The sequence below is a fragment of the Mchenga conophoros genome, linkage group LG5 (genome assembly GCF_057382185.1).
Source record: "Mchenga conophoros isolate Kocher_MC1m ecotype Shallow Benthic linkage group LG5, M_conophoros_male_GT1.1, whole genome shotgun sequence".
Taxonomy (NCBI): domain Eukaryota; kingdom Metazoa; phylum Chordata; class Actinopteri; order Cichliformes; family Cichlidae; genus Mchenga; species Mchenga conophoros.
In genome coordinates, this window is record NC_140530.1 from 17,004,075 (window position 1) to 17,027,296 (window position 23,222).

Sequence of the window (23,222 nt, forward strand, 5' to 3'; positions counted from 1 at the left end):
CAGACCTGAAACGGTGCAACATCGCATAACCATTCCTCTGTAAACAATCTAACCCCTGAGGTATGATAGCAATGAAAAAGCTACAGGTACAATTCCACTTTGCAAAGCAAGAAAAGTTATATATCTTATCATTTGTCTTTTTTGTTTAATTTTATAAAAGCAAAATAAAAAACAAGCCTCAGATAAGCAAGCTTTTCCTAACGAGAATGCCCAGGAAGGACCTTGATGAAGGAGATTCAGTAAACAGGAGCCAGAACAACATTTCATTTTGTAATTATTTTTCAACCAGGATGCAACATCTTGACATCCAAACAATGATTACTGTGGGTCAGAATGTTTGCTTGTGTACACGCTCTGAAGCAAAAGGCTCTTTTCAGTATTTATCAGTTTGCTAAAGGTTTTTTTTTTTTTTATTTGCTCTCCATCCACCCATCTGTCCATTTTCTTTCACTCAACCAATTCAAGGTCATGTAGAGGCTGCAACCTTTGCCACCTGTCATAGGGCAAAAGGCAGTGTATACCCTGGCCTTTTTGCAGGGTTTTTTTGTCTCTAAATAATCAAAATCTAGAGGAAAAAGGCGAGACATGTTCCCCAGAGCCCAAGTTAATCCAAGTAATAGTTCATTTTTGCATAAAAGACCAAAATCGAGTCAAACCAAGTTCTTGATTACAGATGTTTGTAGAATCACATCAGCCAGTGTGAATGTGCATGTTACCCAAGCACCTTTGAGGTATTGACCTCTGTTTGGGTGCCTCTTTGCAGGTTTACTTTCTTTATCTGCCACACATAGCACCAGCAGAGCAGTCAATAACAGCCCCCCCAACACACACACCTTTTTTTCCAAATTGTACTTCCAGTTTTCACAAGTTTCACAAGACCACTGTGAAAGGCAAAGGCAAATGTTTACCCCCCCTTTAAATTATTTTGCTCTCCTTGCTCTTTCTCATGATGTTTGTCAGCAGTGATGAAATGTGATGCACACACATTTTCAACACACCTCCTATGGCAGCTTAAACCTATAATCATCACTTTATGATTACAGCACACGGACTGTGCGTGCATGAGCCTCACTACCGGACACTGACTCGCAACCAGCTGAGAGAGAGAGAGAGAGAGGATGTGTGTGTGTGTGTGTGAGAACATCTTTAAGAACAGAGGGATCTATATAAAGCTGAGCACGCAAAAGACAAAGCCCGCTCATATCCTCTATAAAACAATCGATTGGGGGGGGGGGAAGACATCCAGCTGTAAATAAATAGGGGGGAGGCAGAAAGAAAGGAGAGAAAACACAACAGTAGGTTGGATAACACTCCCAAGGGATGCTAGAGGAAACAGGTTGTGTTTGAACAGCTCTCATACTGACCAGAGAGCAGGAGAAGAAAAAAGCAAGGGTTCTAACCGTGGAGGGGGGGAAAAGGAGCAGGGCTGGGAAGAAGGAGAATTAGGTGAAAGAAGAGGAGGAGGGATCTGCATGAGGGCTGAATAGCAAAGGATTGTGAAGAAAAAAAGTGAAGAAACCCCACTAGACTGTAAGATCCATCTGCTTACCTCAATAAGCGTGTGTGTCTAGTATGCACACTTATTAGCCTTTTCACTCCCCATCTCCATATCTCTTGCCTCTCCTTCCCCCTCCATCAGCAGCTTTTCTCAGCACGTAGGCAGAGTTGGTTGCTAGGGTAACTGAATTGCCCCCATTTTTCTAGGTTTGTGAGGAGCTGAGGGAAAATGTGAAAGAATAATGTAGGTTTGCCTAGCCTGTAGGGTCTGGTTAATCAGGTTACTCCTATACACATACACACACCCTGGTTCCATTCTGAACCTTCAGACCTCAGTCCTTTCAGGGTTTTTTTCTCTTGCTTTGCATCCTTGTGCTTTGTGTTTTCTCTCATCTGCTGCCTTTATTCCCTCTTTTCATTTCTCTCTTTCTGCACAGTGTTACTGCTGTTTCCTCATCTCCCTCTGGCTCCCTCTTCCCATCAGTTTTTTTTTAAGCGGGGAAATTATTAAAGCCTGAGGTTGTGTTTTAAACCTGCATTAAGATCAAACACTGTAAATCGGTAGTAGTAGTAATAGGGGGTGGATGAGTTTTACAGGTACCAAGGAGAGAATTTCAGTATTGTGACAAGTGTCTGTGTGTTGGAACAGAGCAATCGCGGCACTTTGGCACTCGCCATTCGGGTTCACACCTCTCCTAATGCTGTTTTAATGAAGCCATTCATCACCCTTTCTCTCTGAAACTCCACACACGGACACGCTGATGCCCACACAAACATACACACACAGCCTCTTCCTCTCTCTTTTCTTCGGTATAACCGAGTGTGAGAACACAGAGTTCTTCCCCCTGCTATGTGAACCTGTTCTATTTTAGTTTTTCCCAGCGTCAGAGCTCCTCCGATGGAGATTAGTCCCCTCTTGTAGGCTTGTTTAAAGTGCTGATTCCTAGCTTTGGTTTAAATCTACTGTTGTGTGGGAATACTGTCGTTTTCTTTCCCACAGTCAATACATAATTTTTTGCTAGCATCATGATAAAAAAAATGTTTAGGGGGTAGGTTGCTGCTCTGAAGAGGGAGCATCCCCTGCTCTCTGATCCTTAGAACACAAAAAGCCAGCCCTCACATTTAGGCCCCTTGCCCCACACTCAGACCATATGCACCACCTCTACAGACAAACACTCGCTTTACTTAAACAGTGTTTTGGCTGAATGGCTCGCATTTTGAGTTAGCTGGTTTTTAGGAGCAGGAAATAGATGTGTCAATTAAACTCTGCCTTAAACTTTTATTGCATCATTGCGCGCAACTCATTACAGCGGGCTCTGCTTTGCCGGTAAGGAAACATGGCTGCATGTGAGTAGGAAGCAACCACAAAGGCTAAAGGCTCATTTGCTTTTTCTGCATGACACAGCGGGGGTCGATCTCTCCCACAGTCATCCGACCAATCTGGGAATGTAGCTCTGGTGCCCTCCGGGTTTGGTTAACATGTGTGACGTTTCTATAGCGAAACACTGTATGAGCAAAAAATACTGGAGTCTTAATCTTTGAATTCAGGTGTTTTCAGTCCCAATGACACAGGTGTGTAAAAGCGCCCAGACATGCTGTCTGACTTTACACACAATTGTGAAAGAATGGGCTGTTGCAAAGAGTTCGTTGAATTGGAGCGTTGTTCTGTAATAGGATGCCACTATTGCAACAAGTCACTTCATGAAATTTCCTCCCTCCAGCTGTAAGTGGTGTTACTGCAAAGTGGAAGAGTTCAGGAACCCGTGTATCCCGGGCAAACAAATGTAAACCTTTGACCAGTCAAGTTTTTGAATGTGGTCCAGCGTGGTTCAAACACACCTTCTAGGATGTGCATTGTTTAATCACTCTCCAGCCTTATTTCAGGTACACTCGTGGGGGTGTGGTTGTATTAACACCTCTGATTGCTTACCTTGCAGAATGCATCTATATATTTGTGTTAGTAAGACGTGTCGGTGCTGGTGCCAGGCCTGGAGTGGATGACCCACCCTAAAATGTGGTTTACCTTGAGTACACGTTGTCCTACAGCTGTCAGAGGCTAGAGGCAGAAGCACATATACCATACCTAAGGTCTGATATTTATCTGAATGCAGGAGCTGTAGCTGACTGTCACTGAGCATGGCCAGGGGGCAATACTCTGTGTGTACCTGTAAGAAGAGCTTGCTTATATGTGCTCTTCACGTGTTTAAGTGTGGCTGGCTGTGGGCTGTGGAGTACAGTTGATACAGACAATAATCGCATACACTGATTTGCCATTTGTATTGTTGACTTATGCAACCAGATGCCATTTAACACAAATGCCCTGCAATCATTTGACTGTGTAGCCACAGTCAGTTTTTTATTGATTCTGTGGTAGACGTGTGTTCGTTCAGGCTGGAGTTAGATGCTTTGCATGACGGGGCTTGGGGGAAATGCAGCGTGTTTTGATGTATGGCTATGGGATTTGTTGAAAAACAATTTGTGAACCATTATTTTTTCCAAAACTGATTGTAGTTCATTTCTCACTCTTGTCAGACTAGATGTTATTTATATTTTAGTGCTGCTTTTTTCCCTTTGTAAGTGGTTTAAACAGGGTGTTTTGAAGAATCCCGCATCATACAGTCAGGCGTGTTTTGAAGCTGCAGTGATGCAACTGCAAATTATTAGCCAGAAGAAAAATATCTGGGCCTGGGTCTAATTTAAAGAAAAATAGAAGAACAAACCCCCCAAAACATGCACATAAGTTAAAGCTAGTGACTTTGCCCTATTTTTGTTTATTAAAGGAGAAGTATCCCCTCATGAAGAAAGTTGGAAGCAGCAGAATACTGAGTTAAAGTTTAAAGTGTAGGCGAGAACATGACTTGGATATTTTTAGGGGAAGCAATGACTGTCATATTGTCATTAAACAAGCATCGTAGGTGGTTAAAGTATGATGTGGTGACCCCTTCAGTATGCGCTGCTGTATTCCTCTATTGAGACCTGTGATTGATAGTGAAGACTTTTTTGCTGGCATCGCTCTCCTTGTGCACCAGGCTCATAGTAGTGTGTAAAGACCATGTGCTGGCCTATCACCGTGGGATACCTCTCTCAGATTACCGCCTTCACCCATCCCCTGACCCTCCCACTGCTGCTTCCTCCCCCTTCACATTCCGACTCAGCCCATGTGCTTCAAACAGAGTGGAAACGGGAACATCCCACCCCTCATACGTGTGCACACACTCATTCCTATTGTGCAGTGGCGCATGCAGGACCGGGGCTGGAGTGGGTCTCCATATAACTTTCCATACAGATAATATACCGTGTGTACTATAATAGAAGTTGTTTTTCACATGTATTACAGCCCTGAACTTGTCTAGACAGCACCTGGTGAAGTTGTACTTGGGAATGCAAACATCTGAATCAATCAGGCTGGATGTTATTGGTCTGCACTGACAGCTCTCTAGTACAAAGAGTGCATCGTGTCTGATTGAGCCCACGTGGGAGTAGAGCAGGTAACTGTCCTGAGAACTCACAGTGTTCACAGGTGTCATGCGTCCTGCCTCCTGACTAAATTCAAATGGAAGCAGTGAGGATCCAGAATACATGTAGAAGCTCTTGTGTTCTACATCTGAGAGATAATGCCTGGACCTGATTCTCTCGAGGTCTGTGATAATGGTTTATGTCTAAGAGACAGAAGTAGGGAGTCAGCCTCTGCTTGGATCTGTGCAAAACTGAAAATTGAGACCAGGAGGTTTAAAAAAAGCTATCCAAAAACCCAAACAAAAAATTCAGTAATGAAAAGCCCTGAAATTCTGGATGACAGAGATTTTGCCAAAGAAAACCTAAAGGCGGGGGGAAGATGAAGGATGTCCTTCAGCACAGAGAACCTTCCCATCAATCACTTCAGCACATTTGTGGCATAGCTGTTTGACACAAGCATGTTCTTGTGACCTCTATCCCTTTTCTCTTCTTCTTTTTCCCTCAGTAACTTGCTTCACCCACATCTCTTTGTTTTCTTTCTGTCTGAGGGCAGTGTTGCGTGGTAAAGGTTGCTGTCCATAACACATATCTACACAGGCATTCTCTGTAATGTAAAGGCTGAAGTGGGAGGCAGGCAAGTGACTCAGTGTGAGTGGGGCTCTTGTCATGTGTCGTTGGTATTCCCTCTAAAGAATGCAGAGGAGAGTTTCCCAGCCTGGAATGGTGGATTCCTTCTTGCTGAGTCTGAGTATGAATGTGGACCAAGAGGAGTCATTATGGTCGCGTCGCTTTGCACATTTATTGTACCGTTAGCTTTATCTTTTCTTTTTTTAAAGATCCTGTCGATAAATTGTGGCATCCCAGAAAGTTTTATGCAGACAGATGTGCATTAGGACTTAAGTGCTGGTTAATTTGGCAATAACTTTTAATAACCTACGTTCAAGAGTTCACTTGAAAATGTGCCACCTAGATTGGCTATTTTGAGTATCCAAACCAACAACAAGTCACAACTGTTACAAGTATTGTATTATACAACTCCAACTGCAAAACAAAAGTTGGGATGTAATGTAAAATGTAATTAAAAACACATTTCCAATAATTTGCAAATCTCTTAAACCTGTATTTTATTCATAAGAGAACAAATAAAACATATCTGACGTCTAAACTGAGACATTTTACTATTCAATGAGAAATATGAGCTCAGTGTACGAGTTTAAAAAAGAGCGTCTTTGAAAGGCAGAAACATGGGCAGACATTCAGAAATCTGTAAAACTGTATCCTTAAAATTGTGGCATAACTTCACAATAATGGTCCTAAGTGTAAAACTGCAAAGACTTTGAATGTGTCATTATCTACAGTACATATTCTCATCAAAAGATAGAACATGAAGAAATCTCTGTGCAAATGGCAAGGCTAAAAATCAAAATCAGACGAATGTGATCTTCGAGCTCTCAGGCTGCACTGCATTAAAAACAGGCGTGAGTGATTGTATCATAGAAATCACTGGAAGACCTCTAAATGGATCTAGTTCATGCAGCCCTGTGTGGCCACTTTCCCATCTGGAAGGGCATTGTCAATGCTGAAAGACTTCTACTGGTTTTAGAGCAACGTACGCTCCCATCCAGGAAAGAGCTTGCATATTTCAGCAGTGTTTCTCACCGTCTGTTCCTGATGCTGTACTTTTTAAAGACAGCTGATAGTTATGTTAAATATACAAAAACTGTAGTTAATGAGCCATGACAGGCAACAGCATGTGGAAATCCAGTAAAACCAAGGAATAACAGGCGGGTACAATTTTTTTTTGTGCGGTAAAGCCGCTATTGTATCACCACACAGCACGTTGACACTTACCACCCATTGTTCAGTGCCTTTGTTACCGAAAACAGCCAGGAAGCCTTACAGTATGTGTGAGTCAGGTCCCTGGCTGTATCCCTCTCCATTGTGTCCTGCTTTGCTGGTGATGACAATGATAGCCACTGTCCTCTGATTGAAATACATCGTCAACATAGCTTACATAGCTACATGGTCCATATGCACGCAGTGCAGCTGGCCTCAGCGCAGCTTCTACAGCAGCGAGGCCATTTTGAATTCATGAATTATTTAGTTGTTTCTTGTGCAAGAGGGAGAATGTGTCTGATTTCTAAAAAGGAGGGGGGTTGGAGGGCCTGTGATTCTCTCTTTCTCTCTCTTTTTTTCTTTTTTTGTGAAGGAGTAAGAAAAAGGGAGCTCTCCTCTGTAGTGAGTGAGGGAGGAGTGTGTGCCTGGTATCTGGGAGCTGAAGAGCCAGAACAGCAGGACTCCGTTAGATCAAACAGGCTTCCACTGCGGATAAGAACGAGGACCTGGCAGGGAGACAGAAAAAACATGAGCAGGGAAGGGATAAAGCAAAGTAAGAAGACTGCTCTTTGTAGTATTTCAAGCTAATGAGAACTGCCAAATAATAAACGGTCCTAATGAGCATCTTATTTGCTTTGTGTACCTTGTGGCTTACTCCTAATACTCTGTCTGAGTCTGCTATTGCAAGTTTAGAACAGGTGTTGACCACATTCCTACCTCTGTTCTGCTGCAACCCTTGACCTTTTTGTTTTCCTGACAGCCACAGACTGTCCCTGGGGATCTGCTCCCATCTCTGGAGCCCATCCGGTTGTCAAGCATTAACGTCATGGTATCTTTTCCAGGTGACTCTACGTATATGAGCAGGCATGTTTATGGTACACTGGGAGATTACACTGAAAGTGCTCCTTCTTCTCATCCTTTAACTCATAGTCATCATCAATAATTCAGCTACACTTGCAGGACACAGCTCTGTGTTTTTGGTCTTAACCTTCCCTGTAGGTTCCCCTGTATTTATCTATGGCTTTTTAGACTATTACTGTACACCTATTTTGTTTCTTTCCATCCCCTCTCCCATTCTACTCAGTTTTGTCTTTAGAGTCTTGCTGTCAAGTTTACACCAAAGCTCTCAAATCTCTCACTCTTACTTATATTAGTATCTTATTTTCCCTTCTTCTCTCCCATGGTTTTCTTTTGCTTTTGTTGTGTTTAAAAAAGAAAAAGTCAGGGATTTTATTCCATCCCCTCCCTTCTTTTCCCACCTCTGTGCTTTTCTTTTCTTTTTTTAAAAATCTTGTCAAGGCAGTTTTTTGGGGGCCGGAGAAAAGTCTGTTAAGGGGAGCTAAGAGGAAAGGGTGTGGCCACCCACACTGCGGTACTCTATTGTGTTGCAGTGATTCCACCATGTCCTCTCTCTGATAAACACACATGACATCACGCACAAAATTGAACACACACTCAGTGCAGAGCCACTGACCTCGTGTTCCACTCTCCACTCACTCAAGAGGTATATTCTCTCTTGGTATCAGGGCTGTCCATTCCTGAGCACAGATAGCTTTGTTTTCTGTCATGTGTTTGAAACTCACTAGATAGCAGACTTCCAAAGTGTCAAAGGGCAGAAAGCATGAGAAAGTTGACCAGTCGCATTTAACCACAGGGCCGAAAACAACTGGCAGTTTAATCAAAAAATCTGACACTTCCAGAAGTTTATCTCGTCACTGTCTCTCCTCCTCGGGGAAGTCACCGCTCGGGGTCAGCTACCGAGAGGCGATCCTCTGCTCAGCGTCTTGCTTATGCACATTTCAGTGGACGTTTACTTGCTTTTATTGAGGATTCAACACAGACATGAAGTTTAATCATTAAGGCTGTCTTCACACTAATAGCAAGTGTGTGGGTTGGGACATGTTATTGAAGGTACTGAGGGAAAACAGAACTTGGAAGTCCAGTTTTAATCATGCATCCATGAATGTGAAGCCTCATGAGAAGGGACACCACTGCTCAGCAAGTTCTACTTATTTTGACCAGCAGTCCTCATATGTATCAAAGTAGATATAATTTTCTCCTTTGTCTTTTTGGACCTGTAAGTTAGAATAGTCCATAATAAGTGTAAGAGCTTTCAATCCACAGCCTGTCCAGATGGGTAGGTGAAGACTAGCAGACCAGCAACACAACTGGCTCAAGACCTAGCGTAGCAAATTAAGGAAATACAACTAACACAAAGGCTACAGAGACTCATGTTTGTACAATCCCAGAATATTGCATTTGGTCAGTGATCCTAGTTATAGGTTAAGTGCTTATTGGTTAAAAGGATCAAAAACATGAATCACAGTCTACATCACACAGAAATCTACAGAAATCTGCCACTGTGACAGCAAACTACAAGTAGACATGAAGACTTGGACGATAAATGGTTTTTAACCCTGTATCAAGTCTGTGTGATTGATTACTATTAGCATTGAGTGGATGCCATTCCTATATGGGAGCACCAGTGTCTCGGTTTATTTAGGTATCTGACTACAAAGAGTGAAGGATTATGGGTACCAGACGTGCTTTGTGCAGACCGAGTACCAAATAGCCTGATGGGGGTGATGCTCTGTGTGTGAGAGTTCACCACCTGTGGGGACAAGTGCAAAAAATACATCAAGGAACAAAGTAAAAGCATGAGAAGGGCAGACGGTGGGTTTAATCAATACTTTTAATTGATTCTTTTTTCAAATAGTCAATTTTTTTTTTAAGTGAAGTAGACTGTTCATCCAGCACGTCTGACTGTGCTGATGTTCTGACATTGAATTAGAGGGTGATATTTGAGATGCTGATTTGAGGTGTTATGAGTATGTGTGAGAAAGTAAAAATAACAGTGTTTTTGTGTGTTTGAGGAGCACAGAGGTTGTGACACGGTGTATTAGCATATCCTCAGGCTTACCCTGCAGTGGCTTATAAACACATCCTCCAGGTATCATTTCTCTCAGACTTTATCTGAGAGAATTCTGACAGGTGAGTTATTTCTGAACCGTGTTTTCTTTTTTCTTTTTTTTCTAGGTTTTACTTCAGAGGTACAGTGAAGATTAGCTTAAGGCTTACCTGAGTGTACAGTGAAAACATGCAGCCTGTAACACTAGCCTATACAATGTCTTTGTCCTGAGAGTGAAACGGTATCGGAAGAATCAGGTCTGGAAATTGCCTGAAGTTGCACTTTCTTACTTTATTCACTCAGCAACAGAAAAGAGCTTAAGTTACTGAACTTTAACTGACCCTAATTTGCTCTGCTGCAGGGAGGTTCTTTTTTTTTTTTAGATCTTTATTTGGTAAACCCCCAATCACGAATCTGCCATGTGCAAGAATGTCCTGCTAGGTGTGCAAAAGTCTGCTTTAGTTTGATGCATTTGTGTATGAAAGGATGCTGTATCTTCATTATGAAGAAGTTCAAATGACAACCTGTCCTGTGCTTTTAATGACATTTGGCCAGCTGCAGACTGTTACAGAATATCAAACTTAGAAGGTGTGAAAATAAATTATTTTTATACTGCTGGCCAGGTCAGGAAGTTCTTGCATGGTCTCTTGGTTTTTTTTCTGGTTTTGCATCAGCATACTGCATTAGCATCTCTGTACCTCAAATCCTAAAAATATATGTATAGAGTTCTAACAAGCTTGAGAAGTATTTAGTATGATCACCTTTATTCTTCAACACAGCTTGAACTCTCTTAGGCAGCTTTCTTGTTGTTTCTTTAAGTATTTTAAGTAGGGTTCAGGAATAATTATCCAGACTTGTTGAAGGACATTCAAAGCTCGTGTTTGGATGTTGGCTGCCTTTTGTTCTGTTCTCTGTTGAGATGATCCCACACTGCGGGGAGGCCAGTCCATGACTGATAGTGTTGCATTGGGTGGTTTTTTTACTAGGTATGTTTTTAGGTATGTTGGTAGTGTGTTTTTTCGATCACTGGTATGCTGAAAAATGAAGCTGTTGCCAATCAGATGCTTTCCAGATGTGTTGCATGCTGGATCAGAATTTGACCATATATCTGTGTTTATAATTATGAGTTTTAATTTAACACAATTCATTTTAAGAGCCCCAGCACTGCTGGCTGAAATGGACCCCCAACAGTGACGGGGGCTTTCAGATACTGTTCCTCTGCTGTAGATTGTGTTTTAAGGTCAGCTGCTTTTTCAGTTTCTTCTTTGGTTTTTGTGTTGTTTTGTTTCTCAGGGCAAATTGCACAGCATGCTAAAATGCTAAAAGCTCAGACTATTTTATGCCTCTCAGACTGCTCTCAGACATATTTCTGTTAAAAAAGTGTGAACTAATGGTGTACATTTGTGGCAGCCTGCTAGTAGCAAATGGCTAAAGATACAATTTAAAATTGGTTCTGCGCTGCGTTGTCTGTTATGTGTAGGTACAACACTGGTTCATCGCTTAATTTAGATGATTTTTTTTTATGCTTAATGGTTCACAGGTCAATGTTGAGTTGCTGAACTCACGAAAGAGAAACCTTCCTTTAAAAATGGTGAGGACTGGACTGAAGTATTGTGCAAGACCGCTTTTAAAAAGTTACAAGAAAATCTGGCTCCATGGACACAAAATATAAAGAAATGAGACTTAGACTTTTTTATTGTCACTGTGCAGTTTCTTGCACAGCGAAATTGAGGGCTGACTCAGGACTTTTGCACAGTACTGCTTGCAGTCTATGATTATTGTAATCTTGTTTCACTCTCATAGCACTCTCCTAAGCCTGCTGAAATGAATAACCTGACTTCTGTGTTTTCTGTAATCTCATTTGCTGCTTTCCTTGGTAGGTCAAGAAGCCCAAAATATTCATTAAAGGGCTCAGCGCTAATGGAAGAGGGAAAAATGAACAGACAGAGTGTGGACAACTGAACAATGACCTAGCCCCCTTTTACAAAATTATCTGTTTTCATGACATGGGTACTTGGATACACCAAATCTGATAACCCATGATCGGAGCCTCATGGGTCAGTATGTGCGCTTGTGACTCTTCCTGCCGTCCTTCAGTCACTGCCTCAAATAGTTGGTTTTGTCTTCAGGACACTGTGATTCCATCGCACTTGAAGCAGTAACGTTCAGTAAAAATGTATTTAAATACTGTAAAAAAGTGCATTTATTGGCCGTCTGTGAGAAGTCTCTTTTGTAACCCTTCGTTGATGATTGGATAATCCAAACCAGTTGATGCTGCAAGCATCTCATTATGTCTGCACATGAAATAATTATGTTTAAAAAAAAAGGGGTGTAAATGTGATTGATGGAAGCCAAGTGTCTAAAATGAAAGCTGGTTAATTGCTTTCCCCCAAGTTACCCATCCTAATCGCAGACGTAGGACTGTTGTTGTACATTGATTGCTCGGGGTGTAAGAAAAAGTTGTCCTCACCGTCTACTCTCTCGGTCCGCCCCAAGGAAGAAGAGTAACTGTTGTTTTTTTTTTTATCGTGAAAATCAGTGGAAAGCCAGTTAAAGCCCGAACAGTGCTGCAGGGAAAAAGAAGAAGAGGAGAAACAAAAAAAAATCCCTGCGAAGTTTTTGTGCCGTTACACAGAACTGTGTGTGGTGGTTTGTTGTGCTGAGGTGTGGAGTTGTTGTCTTTGCTGGTAGCCTCCTCTTGGAGCATGGCCCAGTTTCTATCGCTCTCTCTCGCTACTCCCAGTCCCTCTGCAGCAGTTAGACTCATGTCTGATTTCCATAATGTGTAAAAATTGCATGCATGCACACTTGCACACAGCAGAGAAATGACCATTGCACTAGTGGGTTGGAGAGATGTGTAGAGGTAGAGGTAGAGGCAGAAAGGCAGGTGACCGCATTAGCTGCACTGCAGTCTAATTGTGACATACGCTGTTTCCATCCACACAGAGGATGTTTTAATAATACGCGTGTACATATATGTTCTAAATACTTCTATCCCCCAACCAGTGATTACTTTCCTTATCCGTTATTGTTTTAATCGGTAAAATGTGAAGAAAATAGTAGTAAAAACATCACTACATTTTTCCTAGAGTGTCATTTACCATTGGTTTACCAAAATATAAAAAACTAACAGAAAAAAAGAAGAAGCAGATTTTAAAAGCCGGAACAAATTGCATTTCCTTTCTCCACAAACAACACAGACAGTCAAAATATGCTGTTGTTTTTCTGTTGATAATCGAATTCATTATTAAACCGCTCTTCACAGCCGAGTTCTTCAGGGATTTTTTTTTTTTTATAATGGAAGAATAAAGATTCTTCCAGGAAAAAAATAGAATGCTGCAGAGATTTTTAAGTATATTTCTGCTCCCTTTTCAGCACCACGAGGCATGTGGCATCTTGTTTCATTATATTTAAGAGAAAGCAGACATCTCGGGAGCTGTTGTCTCCTAGACTGATATGTATGTATAAACAGCACCCTACTATCATAAGTTGGATATGTGGTTTAAAACATGGATAGATGGATAAGATTAAAAATATAAAAACAACGTCTATTTGATTTTTGGGGTGAGCTGTCGTTTTATATTAGGACTCATGTAGTTCTGCATTCCTTTATCTTGCGTATGTGCCCCTCCTGTTTCGAAGAGAGCCGCAGCTGAAGGCTGTGGCGATTTGACCTCGAGTCGGATGCGCTGATAGCATCTCATGTTATCATCTGCTGCTCTGGGTTTCATCCTTTGTGTGATGGTGCCCTTTGCTCTTTTTCTCCTGGCCTCCGTGCCTTCCGCCGGCGCTCGGATAAAGATCAGCAGCCATCAGCAGATACGGCCTTTAACTCGTGTGTTGCTGCCCAGCCTCTGCTCTCAGCTCTCACTGCGTCCTATCTTGATCTCTATCATTTTTCCTTCAGCCTTTTTCAACATGCCACTGATTTCTCATGCAGTGTCGCGATAAGACTTTGCTGCATAAGGACATCCATACGAGTCACTCACACGTGTTTAGTATCATGCAGCATTTCCTCGCTGAGAATATGCATGTGTTTTTCCCCTCTCCTGTGCGGCAAATGCTGCCATAGCTCTTTATTAAATGACAGAAAGGTTTCCATTACGCACTGTGTTAGGCTTCAAAGCCGTGATACTCCTCTCGGGGGGGCCTTAACGTGCACATGCCTACACAGCCCTCAAGGTCCCTGTGAATCATTAGTGATGACTGGGCTAATTCTTACTGAGGAGTGAAATAAAGATGAAGATGACTGCACGACTGATGACTGTTTAATCTAGAAGTAAGAAATGATTACATGCTGCCGCTCAATCGCTGGGATTATGACGAGTGTTAACACGCTAATAAAGACGGGGAAGAACCTTTACCCGCCCAGTGATGCTTCCGCACATGAAAGGCATCCTCTTCCCCATCCTTTGCTGTTTGAAACTAGCCTTGGATGATTGTGGTAATGCTTGTTGCTTTAAGAGAGTGTTGCCTGGAAATGTCGAGGCTGATTTAAGTTATTCCACGCACTGTCAGACAAGACCACTTGCACAGACAGACATACACTCAGTGGGCTTCTTCCCATGGTTGTGTTTTGGATTAGTCAAATCTCCTGACTGGCTGCTAAGCTGATTAACATGGGGGGGCGCGTTATGCACTGGCCATTTTGAAACACTGGAAAGGGTGTGGACACACATGCACACTGGGAGAGCTCAGCTTAATATTGCTGTTGGCTCAGGGTGATATGATATGCGTGCGTGTGGGTTTTTGTCTGATACCTGTCCATACCTCCTCAGACAGATGGCATAGAGCTCTATACTGTAATAGTTTGGATCCCTGTGGAGTGTGTGTGTGTGTGTGTGTGTGTGTGTGTGTGTGTGTGTGTGTGTGTGTGTGTGTGTGTGTGTGTGCCTGCCAAAGCTGGAGAGTGTATGAGATGGAAACAGAGGGAGAGAGAGACGGAGATGAGGCCTGCTGGAACAGACTGACGCCCAGATGGCTGTGTCCAACAGAGACAGGAAATAGAGGTGACACCAGGTGGATGGTACCCTTCAGCATGAACAGCATCCACAAACACACATACACACAGAAAGGACACTGAAATTAGCCTTGAGGCCAAGAATTCAAGATGGTCAGTCTCAAATCTTGTGCGTTGCTAAATTATAGGATAACGTGTGATCTCATTTAGTGCCGCTCATCTCGGTTGAACCGAGAAGTTGATCACAGACTCTGGATATCTGATTGCTGATTAGGTTGTCTGTGAAGTCCAGTACCTACACTTCAATAGCATTTTAAACTAAACTGGAAGATAATCGTTATTCGCTTCTTTACCAGAATTGCTTCCCTCCAGTTCCCGCGTGTGTGGGACCTACCCCCTCCCCCAGTGCCGTTCTCGACTGGGTTAGTGGAGCAGGCGGTGCCTGAAAGGGAGCGAAAGAAGCTAGTTAACTTTTGATAAGCAGCCTTTTTTATTATGCGTAGAAACCCCCAGCCCCCAGTCTTTAACCCCACATTCTGTCTGCCACCACACAAATGCTTGTGTGCTGTGCACGCGATGGCTAGAAAGAGATATGGGTGTCAGGAGAGGTAAATGCAAAGAAGTAGAACATACTCCTGGAAAGCATGACTGCAAAAAGAAATAACGATCTGGTAAAAGAATAGACTCTGCAGGAACACTTAGAAACAAGCTGAGCGTTCTTTGGAGCTGAAACCGATAGTTGTAACCAGCTGGTTGACATGGGAGACTGACCCCCTCCAGTAACTTTGCAGACCCCTGACCCTTGACCTGTGCTCTTTGCTCACAGAGTGCAAGGAACCCTGACGGTAGCTTGCATGGCCACAAAAAATGTAATCGATCATAGAAACGTCCTCTGTCTTTCCTACAGTTGCACATAAAGCATCCTACTGTCACGTAAAGGGTTAACGACTTCCTGATCTGACCACAGAGGTGTGGAGCAGTGCCGTGGAATTTACCCCCGCTGAGTACTAAACCCCCTGCAAAAACACCCCCCCTCTTCCTCCCCGTCACCTCTTTTTCATGTTTCTCTCACACTGCCTCCCCCTCTCCCTGCTCCCTCGCAACCACCACCAAAGAGGGCATCATGGACAAAGAGTAACAGTTACCAAGCAAAACTCAGTGGGGAGGGGAAGCGTATCTCCAATATCATGGTATGACTAGTAGTTTTTTCAGAAGTGCTTTTGTCTTATTTTAGCATTCGGTCACTTTGATACTTAAAAGCTCCCATTTGATGTCTAATCTTCTGATGTAGTATATCTGGGTCACTGAGAGAAGCATGCTTTTCCCCCTTTATTGCTGAGAGCTGGATGGGAAAGTTAATATAGGAAACCTAGAAGAAGTCACCGCATCAGCACACACATAATACATCATTTGCCCCCTTTGGGTCTTTTGTAGATCGTATAAATGAAGAGTAAGATTGCCTATTGATTAGTGAGTTTTAGGAGTGCTGATATACAAATCCTGTTAGCGCTCAGCCATGCCTTAGAGGCTGTTTCCTTGCTTCCAGGGTAGAGGCTTTATGAAAAGCACCCTTAGATTTAATATAATGTTAAACATTTTTTTGTAATATTCTACTTTGCTACAGCGAGAGCAGAGGTAGAGTAGGTTGGTGGAGATGAAGAATGAAGAAATCTGTTAAGTGTTGCTGGAGATCCAAAATACTTTCTTTACAATTGTGAAATAAATAAGGCCTCTCTGACGGCAGTGTTTAATTATCGCCTGGGTCAGAGTGACGTAAATTTGGTCATCAAAAGAGTCGGCAAGAGGCTCTGTGCAGATGTCAACTCTGCTATAATGCAGCAACTATGCATATGTTCTCCAGACTTCAGATAAGCAATAAGCACAATATGAACAGCTACTCCCCCATAGCTGTCCGGACGTGGGGCCAATCACTGCTTGAGTTTGTTCGAATGCAGACACACGTGCACTCGTGTTTTGGATTTCTAAACGCTGACAAAGAAAATGATAACCCTGCCTGCCAAGCAATCAAGCTTTAATGCTGCTTTGCTATATGAAAGTGTGTGTGCGTGTGAGAAAGGTCAGGAGCTTGCATCCTCGCCTTCCCGAAAGTATCACTATATATTCACTAGCATTATGACGTTAGTTGAAAAGGGAAACTAATAAAGTACCATAGTGACACCAGTAAACGTTGATGTTTTATGCCCTTTATTCGTTTATGCCCGACCATAGCCCAGCGTTTATTTCTCTGCCGTCGAACTCGCTGTCGGTCCCTCCTCTCCTCTGCTGAACAGTACATTTGCAGCGGTTTGGCTTCGGGATGGTTTTCCATGTCTACAAGTCGCGAAGCTTGTTAACTTGCCTTCTTAAGACGACACTACTTTTCCTAAAAGTTTTAGGGTCTGGGTGAGAGAGGAAATGCCTCTATAACTTTTAATGTATGCATGTGTGTGTGTGTGTGTGTGTGTGACAGAGAGTGAGACGCAGAGAGAAAGAGTGAGAGTGTGTGTGTTTGTTTTTGGAGGAAATGTCCAGACCCAAGAAAAAGGCATTGGCTGGAATCTTTCCATTCCTGCAATAGCTTTCCCTCCAACACTTACTGTACTGTAACTCTATCCTTTCCTCCCCTCTCCACAAGTGTGTGTACGTACGTGTGTGTGTGTGTCTGTGTGTGTATATACACTAAAGCAGTATTAGTTTGACATGTCTGGAACTAATAGAGTCCACCCTGCTGAAGAATCTTATTAGGAAATACTACCTGCAACTTGAGGCTTTAGTCTACCTACTCATTCAACGGCCTAAACATCGTGTCTGTTTCACTCTCACTCACACACTTTTGACTGCCTTCAACCTGTAAGCCCCTGGCCCATCTTCTCTCCCTCAGTCCATCTTCTCTCTTTGGTTGCCTGGTTCAGGGTTGGTGGGTTATACTGGTGAACTCCACAGCTGCCTGTTTTTCTTCAGGGCCTTTTAGTCTGAGAAAAACACAGCACACACACACATCAGTCCAACCCCTACACTCCCTCTTACACACACGTACACACACATATGCTTCCTGTAGTTGTTTTAGTATAACCCTCCCCTCTCGTGTTGCTCCCTGCTGGTAATAAACTGGTCCAGCTGACTTCCTGTCAACTGTGTCCTGTCTTCCTGTGTGTATGGGATGAATGGTCATATTATTCACACTGACGCAGTGCCCGCCGTCTTACTCACCCTTTACACTACTTTGTGCTTTTTCGTCCCCCTCTCTCTTCTTTTCTCTCTGCTTCTTTCATTCTTGTGAGGACAATGGTATGAGCTCACAGTGGTACAAAACCACTACCACCCCCCTTCTGCTTCCCCTCCTCTTTTATAAGCTTCTCCGTAGCCTGTGCTGCAGTATCAGTCCCCAGAGCAACAAAGACCAGGCCTTACTGCATAAACACAAACGTAGCAAGAAGAATGGGTAATATTGTACTTTGCTGGGAGCTACATCTCCTAATGTTTGACTTGGATTTCTTAGTCCTAGTTAACTGTACTGTGTGAGTGTGTTCTTGTGTTCCTGCTGTGATTACTGATTACCTGGCCCACAGTTTGTAGGCCCAGAGCTTGCAGAGAGATAATCCTGATGTATACAGCCAGGTTTTCTACTCTATATTAACATATTTCTCACCTTGCATTATTTTGCTCCAACAAAATAATGTCACATAAATAATGTCTGCAGAGAAAGGAAATGGGAATTTCCATACTTGAGCACACATAGAACGTGGTTACCAAAAGTAATAGGAGCCGTAAACCAGAACTTTACTGCACCCTGTAAATCAACACAACTGTGTGGACTGTCATAGTTTGTCATTCCTCTGTTGTCTGTACTCTCTGTCACACTCCTTCTCCAGCCACTTCAAGCCTTGTCTCAAACACTCATCACATACTTGTAAACAGTTGTCGTGCGTGCGTGCGTGCGTGCGTGCGTGCGTGCGTGTGTGTGTGTGTGTGTGTGTGTGCGTGTGTGCGTGTGTGTGTCTGGAATAATAATATAGTAACGGAGGGGGACAGAACTAGGGCGGGGCTTCCAGGAGCAGGCTTGAAAGCTGCTGTCAAAACAGCTCAAAGTGACAACTTGGACTCAGAGTGTCACATTGCTGTGTGTGTGCGTGAGTGTGTGAGTGTGTGTGCCCATAGCCCAGGGTGTTTTCAGGTATAATGAGTCCTTGTAGCATTATGTGTAGCTTCTGTATGTAGGCCAGTACACAATGGCATCCAGGGCAACCATCACTTTTGTCAGTTACAAAACAAAACGGCGTTAAGCTGGTGGGAAATTTGCTGCAGAAATAACTCTAAGCAAAGGAAATGATGGGGGAAAGCTATGTTTAGCCTTCAGGCTGTGGTTGTCTATGTACTGTGAACTTCAGGTCGATGGTTGTAATGCCTTTTTTTTCTACTTTAATTTCCTCCTCAGTGGCCATCCACGCATTAATATGCAGCGACACATCTGTCTCAGGTTTGAGTTGAGGCAACACAGACAAGCTGCCTGCACTCTTAGTCCAATGAAGTGCCACCTTACTCAGAGTATTCTGTCTTCATCCATCATCTATTTTTGCCGTCTTCCTTTTTCTATGATGATGTATCATAAGCTCTGATGTACCATAGGGAGACGTGGGTGTAGGTGGAATAATCTAAATGGGAAAAAGACATTGAACTCCTCAGATTTCACTGCTACTTTGTGAGCTCACTAATCTTCCAGGCATATGATTTGCCCTGATATCATTTATACACAACCGTCTAACTTGCCCAAACACACCAACAAGTGGCTGCTATGTCTGGAGAGAGTCAAAGAGATAAATGAATAATAAAGACTGATCCTGAAAAAAGAAAAATGCAGTAGTGTGACTATATTCTATTGGGAGACAAATACACTATGTATGTTAATAGAAACCAAAGAGAGGATTAGCTGCTTCAAAGGTAGCAGTCATCTCTGCCTTTTCCAAACTGATCCTGTTTGTGAGTGTGGCTGGACGGGCGAACAGACTGAAAAGCGTATGGACGAGGCTCGTGCAAACAGAGCCAGACAGCCTTCAGCACTACAGACAGAGGAGGCGGAGGGGAGAGAGGGAAGAAAAACAGGGAGAAGAGCATCAGTAAAGTAGAATCCCAGAGCCTGATTACAAGACCTGCTCTCATCTGCCTGGAAAATGTGACTGGACTGTCTGGAGGGGGTGGAGGCGTCACATTCCAGTTCACATCCCACTTCACATCCCATTTCTTACTTGCTGGGGGATGATAGTCATTGCAGAGGGATGAAACCGAAGGGAAGACCTGTGCTGAATCTATTTGACTTGCTGCCTCTCCTTTTTGTTGTAGCAAACTCCCTTTCACTAAGCAAACGGCTTCTTTTGGTAGTAACGGTATTTATATGGTTAAAGACGGAAATGCATAGTGGTGGCAAATCGAATGAAAAGGCAACCCGCATGTTTTATCCCCTATCAGTCATGCTGACATGATTTGGAACCACTTGACCCTTTGTATTGACACATCTGAGTGATTACTTTAACTACGCGGCATGAGAGGTCAGTGACTGGTATGAAAATGCTCTCACTTACACGTAATGTCTTTTGTGCCCTATGAAGCTGAACACTGATGGGATATTTTCTATAGGCATATTTTACAGTGCCCCCCTCCCCCAATACAGGATGGCTTTATAACCCTGCAGTAGAGTTTCAGGGGCTTGGAGAATGAATATCAAAGCTCAATGAAGCAGTTCTGCTCACATGTGATGAGACTTTATGGTGGATTTTTCCTTTAATTTGTCACCCGTCTGTGCTTTTTACATCCCCTTAAGGAAATTGTGTCGAGCAGCCAGTACCAATAGGGTTTAGTGGGGAGAGCTCATGTAACGCAGCCATATATTTTATAAATGAAGCATGCCGTCAAACTCGCTCTTCATCCTAATGTAAATGTAAGGGGCCTGAGAGGGGTTTCAGGGCTCAGGGCACGGCCTCCCTATTAAATTAATTTCCCCCCCATTAAATCTGCTTTCTAAACATTTGGATCACATGGGACTCACCTGTTGCTTTTTTTTTTTTTTAATTCCCTCCTGTACATATCCTCCACCCCTCAAGCTGTTTCCAGGCTGATAACCATATGCTTTCTGTCACCTTCTTACGTTCCTTATGGATGGACAGGTTTGTTTTTGTTGGAGGTGTTGTGTGTTGTCGTCGTGGATGGGCTAATTACAAGGTTTTGTGTCACAGCCTTAAGGGGTGGGACATTGACTCACTCTGGATCATTGACAACGGCGTGCGACGAGAAAATTGCACACAAACACGCACGTATGCAGCCGGCGAGACAAAAACACATGTTGTGAAAGCAAATGTTCACACCAGGTCATTAGCACTGACACAGGCTCGGTGTGTGCATTCCTTTGCCCCCCTGCCCACAGTGTCTTAAAACTCCCTAACTCTGGTTTTTGAATCAGTAAAGAACGACAGTGGCCGCTGGCTGGTGGCACAGTGTTTAGGTATGTGTTTATGAGACAGAGCGAGAGAGAGAGAGAGAGAAGTGGGAGGAGTGGGGTGCTCACAGACACATTTAGAGATCCCACTTCTCTTTGTGGTAATGAGAAACTGCACTCTCAGCTGTTAAACACAAAGGCAGCATCAACAGTCGCTGCTGGCTGGACAGGCAGCTGACTGCATGACTGCGCGTGTGTGTCTATATGTGTGTGTCTGAGTGTGTGAATATTGTTGAAGGGAATCCATACATCACTGAAGCCAGGATGGAGACCAAAACCATCCGCTTTCTGTACAGCCAGCGTTGTAGAGGTATGACAGCTGTGGTAGATTAGCCATGATGACAATTAGAGAAATGCGTGTGTTGTTTCCTAACTCGTTTAAGGGATGCAGACTGCTCGGCATTGGCAGGAAGCTATGGGAGCGTAGCATTAATCTGTCAGCTGTCAGGACTGATCCAGCTTATCACCTGTGTGTGTGTGTGTGTGTGTGTGTGTGTGTGTGTGTGTGTGTGTGTGTGTGTCCTTGGCTGTGCAGAAGTGCTGCTGTGTATGATTTGTGTCTCCTGTTCTGTAGCTGCAATGAGCAGGATTCTCCAGAGAACTTTTTTGCGGCCCGTGATTGAATACGGTTACTGAATGTGCCTGCACTGAGTGCACTCTATTAATTTGAGGGCCAGACTGGAGAGCAGCGAGGAGGGCGAGGAGGGAGGAGGCAGGAGGAAAATGAAAAGTGATAAGCTGGGATAAATGACTGCCTCTGGAGATATGTCTGTGTGGAAGATGATATCTGATCCCGCACTCACAGATGCACACTTATAAATATGATGATGCGCACGCACACGCATGCTTAGCCGTCTGTGCATTGCGGACGGGTGGGAGGGGAATGGAGTTCAGCCAAGCCAACACAGTGCCAGGTGTTTTACTGGAACATCCAGTCATTCAGTCAGCTGTAAAGGGGTTGTTTTAACATCTTACACATCGTTGTGAAATGTGTGTTAATGGTAGTGGTGTATAGCCAACAGCAACATATGAAAAGGCCTTTGATTTTTAGCAAAGACCGATTGCACATTAAACATCGATTCGTGTGTTGATTTCACCTGGCCCATGGCTATGTTAACCAAAAAGCTAACGTCATCTCTGACTCTACTCCTTCCTTTTACCCTTTCAGAGGTCCGTGCTCAGCTGGTGGAGCAGCTCAAGTGTTTGGACCAGCAGTGCGAGCTGAGGGTGCAGCTGCTTCAGGACCTGCAGGACTTCTTTCGAAAGAAGGCAGAAATTGAGATGGACTACAGCCGCAACCTGGAGAAGCTGGGTGAAAGATTCCTCACAAAGACGCGCAGCACCAAGGACCATCTACTCAAGTATGAGAAAATCACACAGACAGCACACGTAGTTTTATTTTGACAGTAAGCCTCAGGTTATGGCTTTTGGTCGCATACGTGTATTTTTAAGTGCCTGGGGCAATTAATATCCTGCCCCTGTAAAAGTCCCTATGTGAGACAAAACTGACCCAGCTTCCATATTTAGCATTTAAAGAAAAAAAAAAAAACAGCATTGCTTCAGAGACTGGTGACTTCCTTCCTGATAAATGTGAAATAGCTGCTTGACTTGTAGCTGCGTGCACACTGCATTTTAAGGGCTCCTTTCGACTGTCTTTGTGGTCCTGTGAGTCAGTGTTCGTGTCTGAGGGAGGGAAATGACAACTTTTGCCAGAAATGGTCAGGTGGTGATTTTGTGCTCTGACTATTTTGTAGTGTCTTGCTGTGAGTGGATCATTGCCCAAACCAAGGATTCGCTCTCTCTCTCTCTCTCTCTCTCTCTCTCTCTTTATGAAACTACATAAGTTGCTCATCGGCATTAGCAGCCTCTGGTGCTCTTGTAGAATTGTCACTTTTTGAGTGGGGAATGATGTAGCAGTCTGCCTCCCTGTAGGGAAGGATTCACTGAACTGCTAGCTATTCATAAACTACACACACACACAACATATCCTATTGGATAGTACTGCCTCACTGCATCTCACTTCCATCTTTTACCTTGTGAACAGGAATTTGACCGCCAACTCTGAGGATTGCTAAATG

The 23,222-nt window shown here is 43.4% G+C and overlaps 1 protein-coding gene across 4 annotated transcripts in view; it reads left to right on the top strand.

Moving 5' to 3' along the window:
* Positions 1-23,222, top strand: part of srgap2 (SLIT-ROBO Rho GTPase activating protein 2) — a 56,789-nt gene that overhangs the window by 10,445 nt on the left and 23,122 nt on the right. For 3 of the 4 annotated variants that reach the window (XM_085273662.1, XM_085273664.1, XM_085273663.1), the window contains exon 2: positions 22,313-22,505. In XM_085273662.1, coding sequence (XP_085129788.1) covers positions 22,313-22,505 — 193 coding nt within the window. Of the gene's footprint in view, positions 1-21,295; positions 21,455-22,312; positions 22,506-23,222 lie in introns of those variants that run through there. The other variant, XM_085273661.1, reaches the window with a different exon arrangement.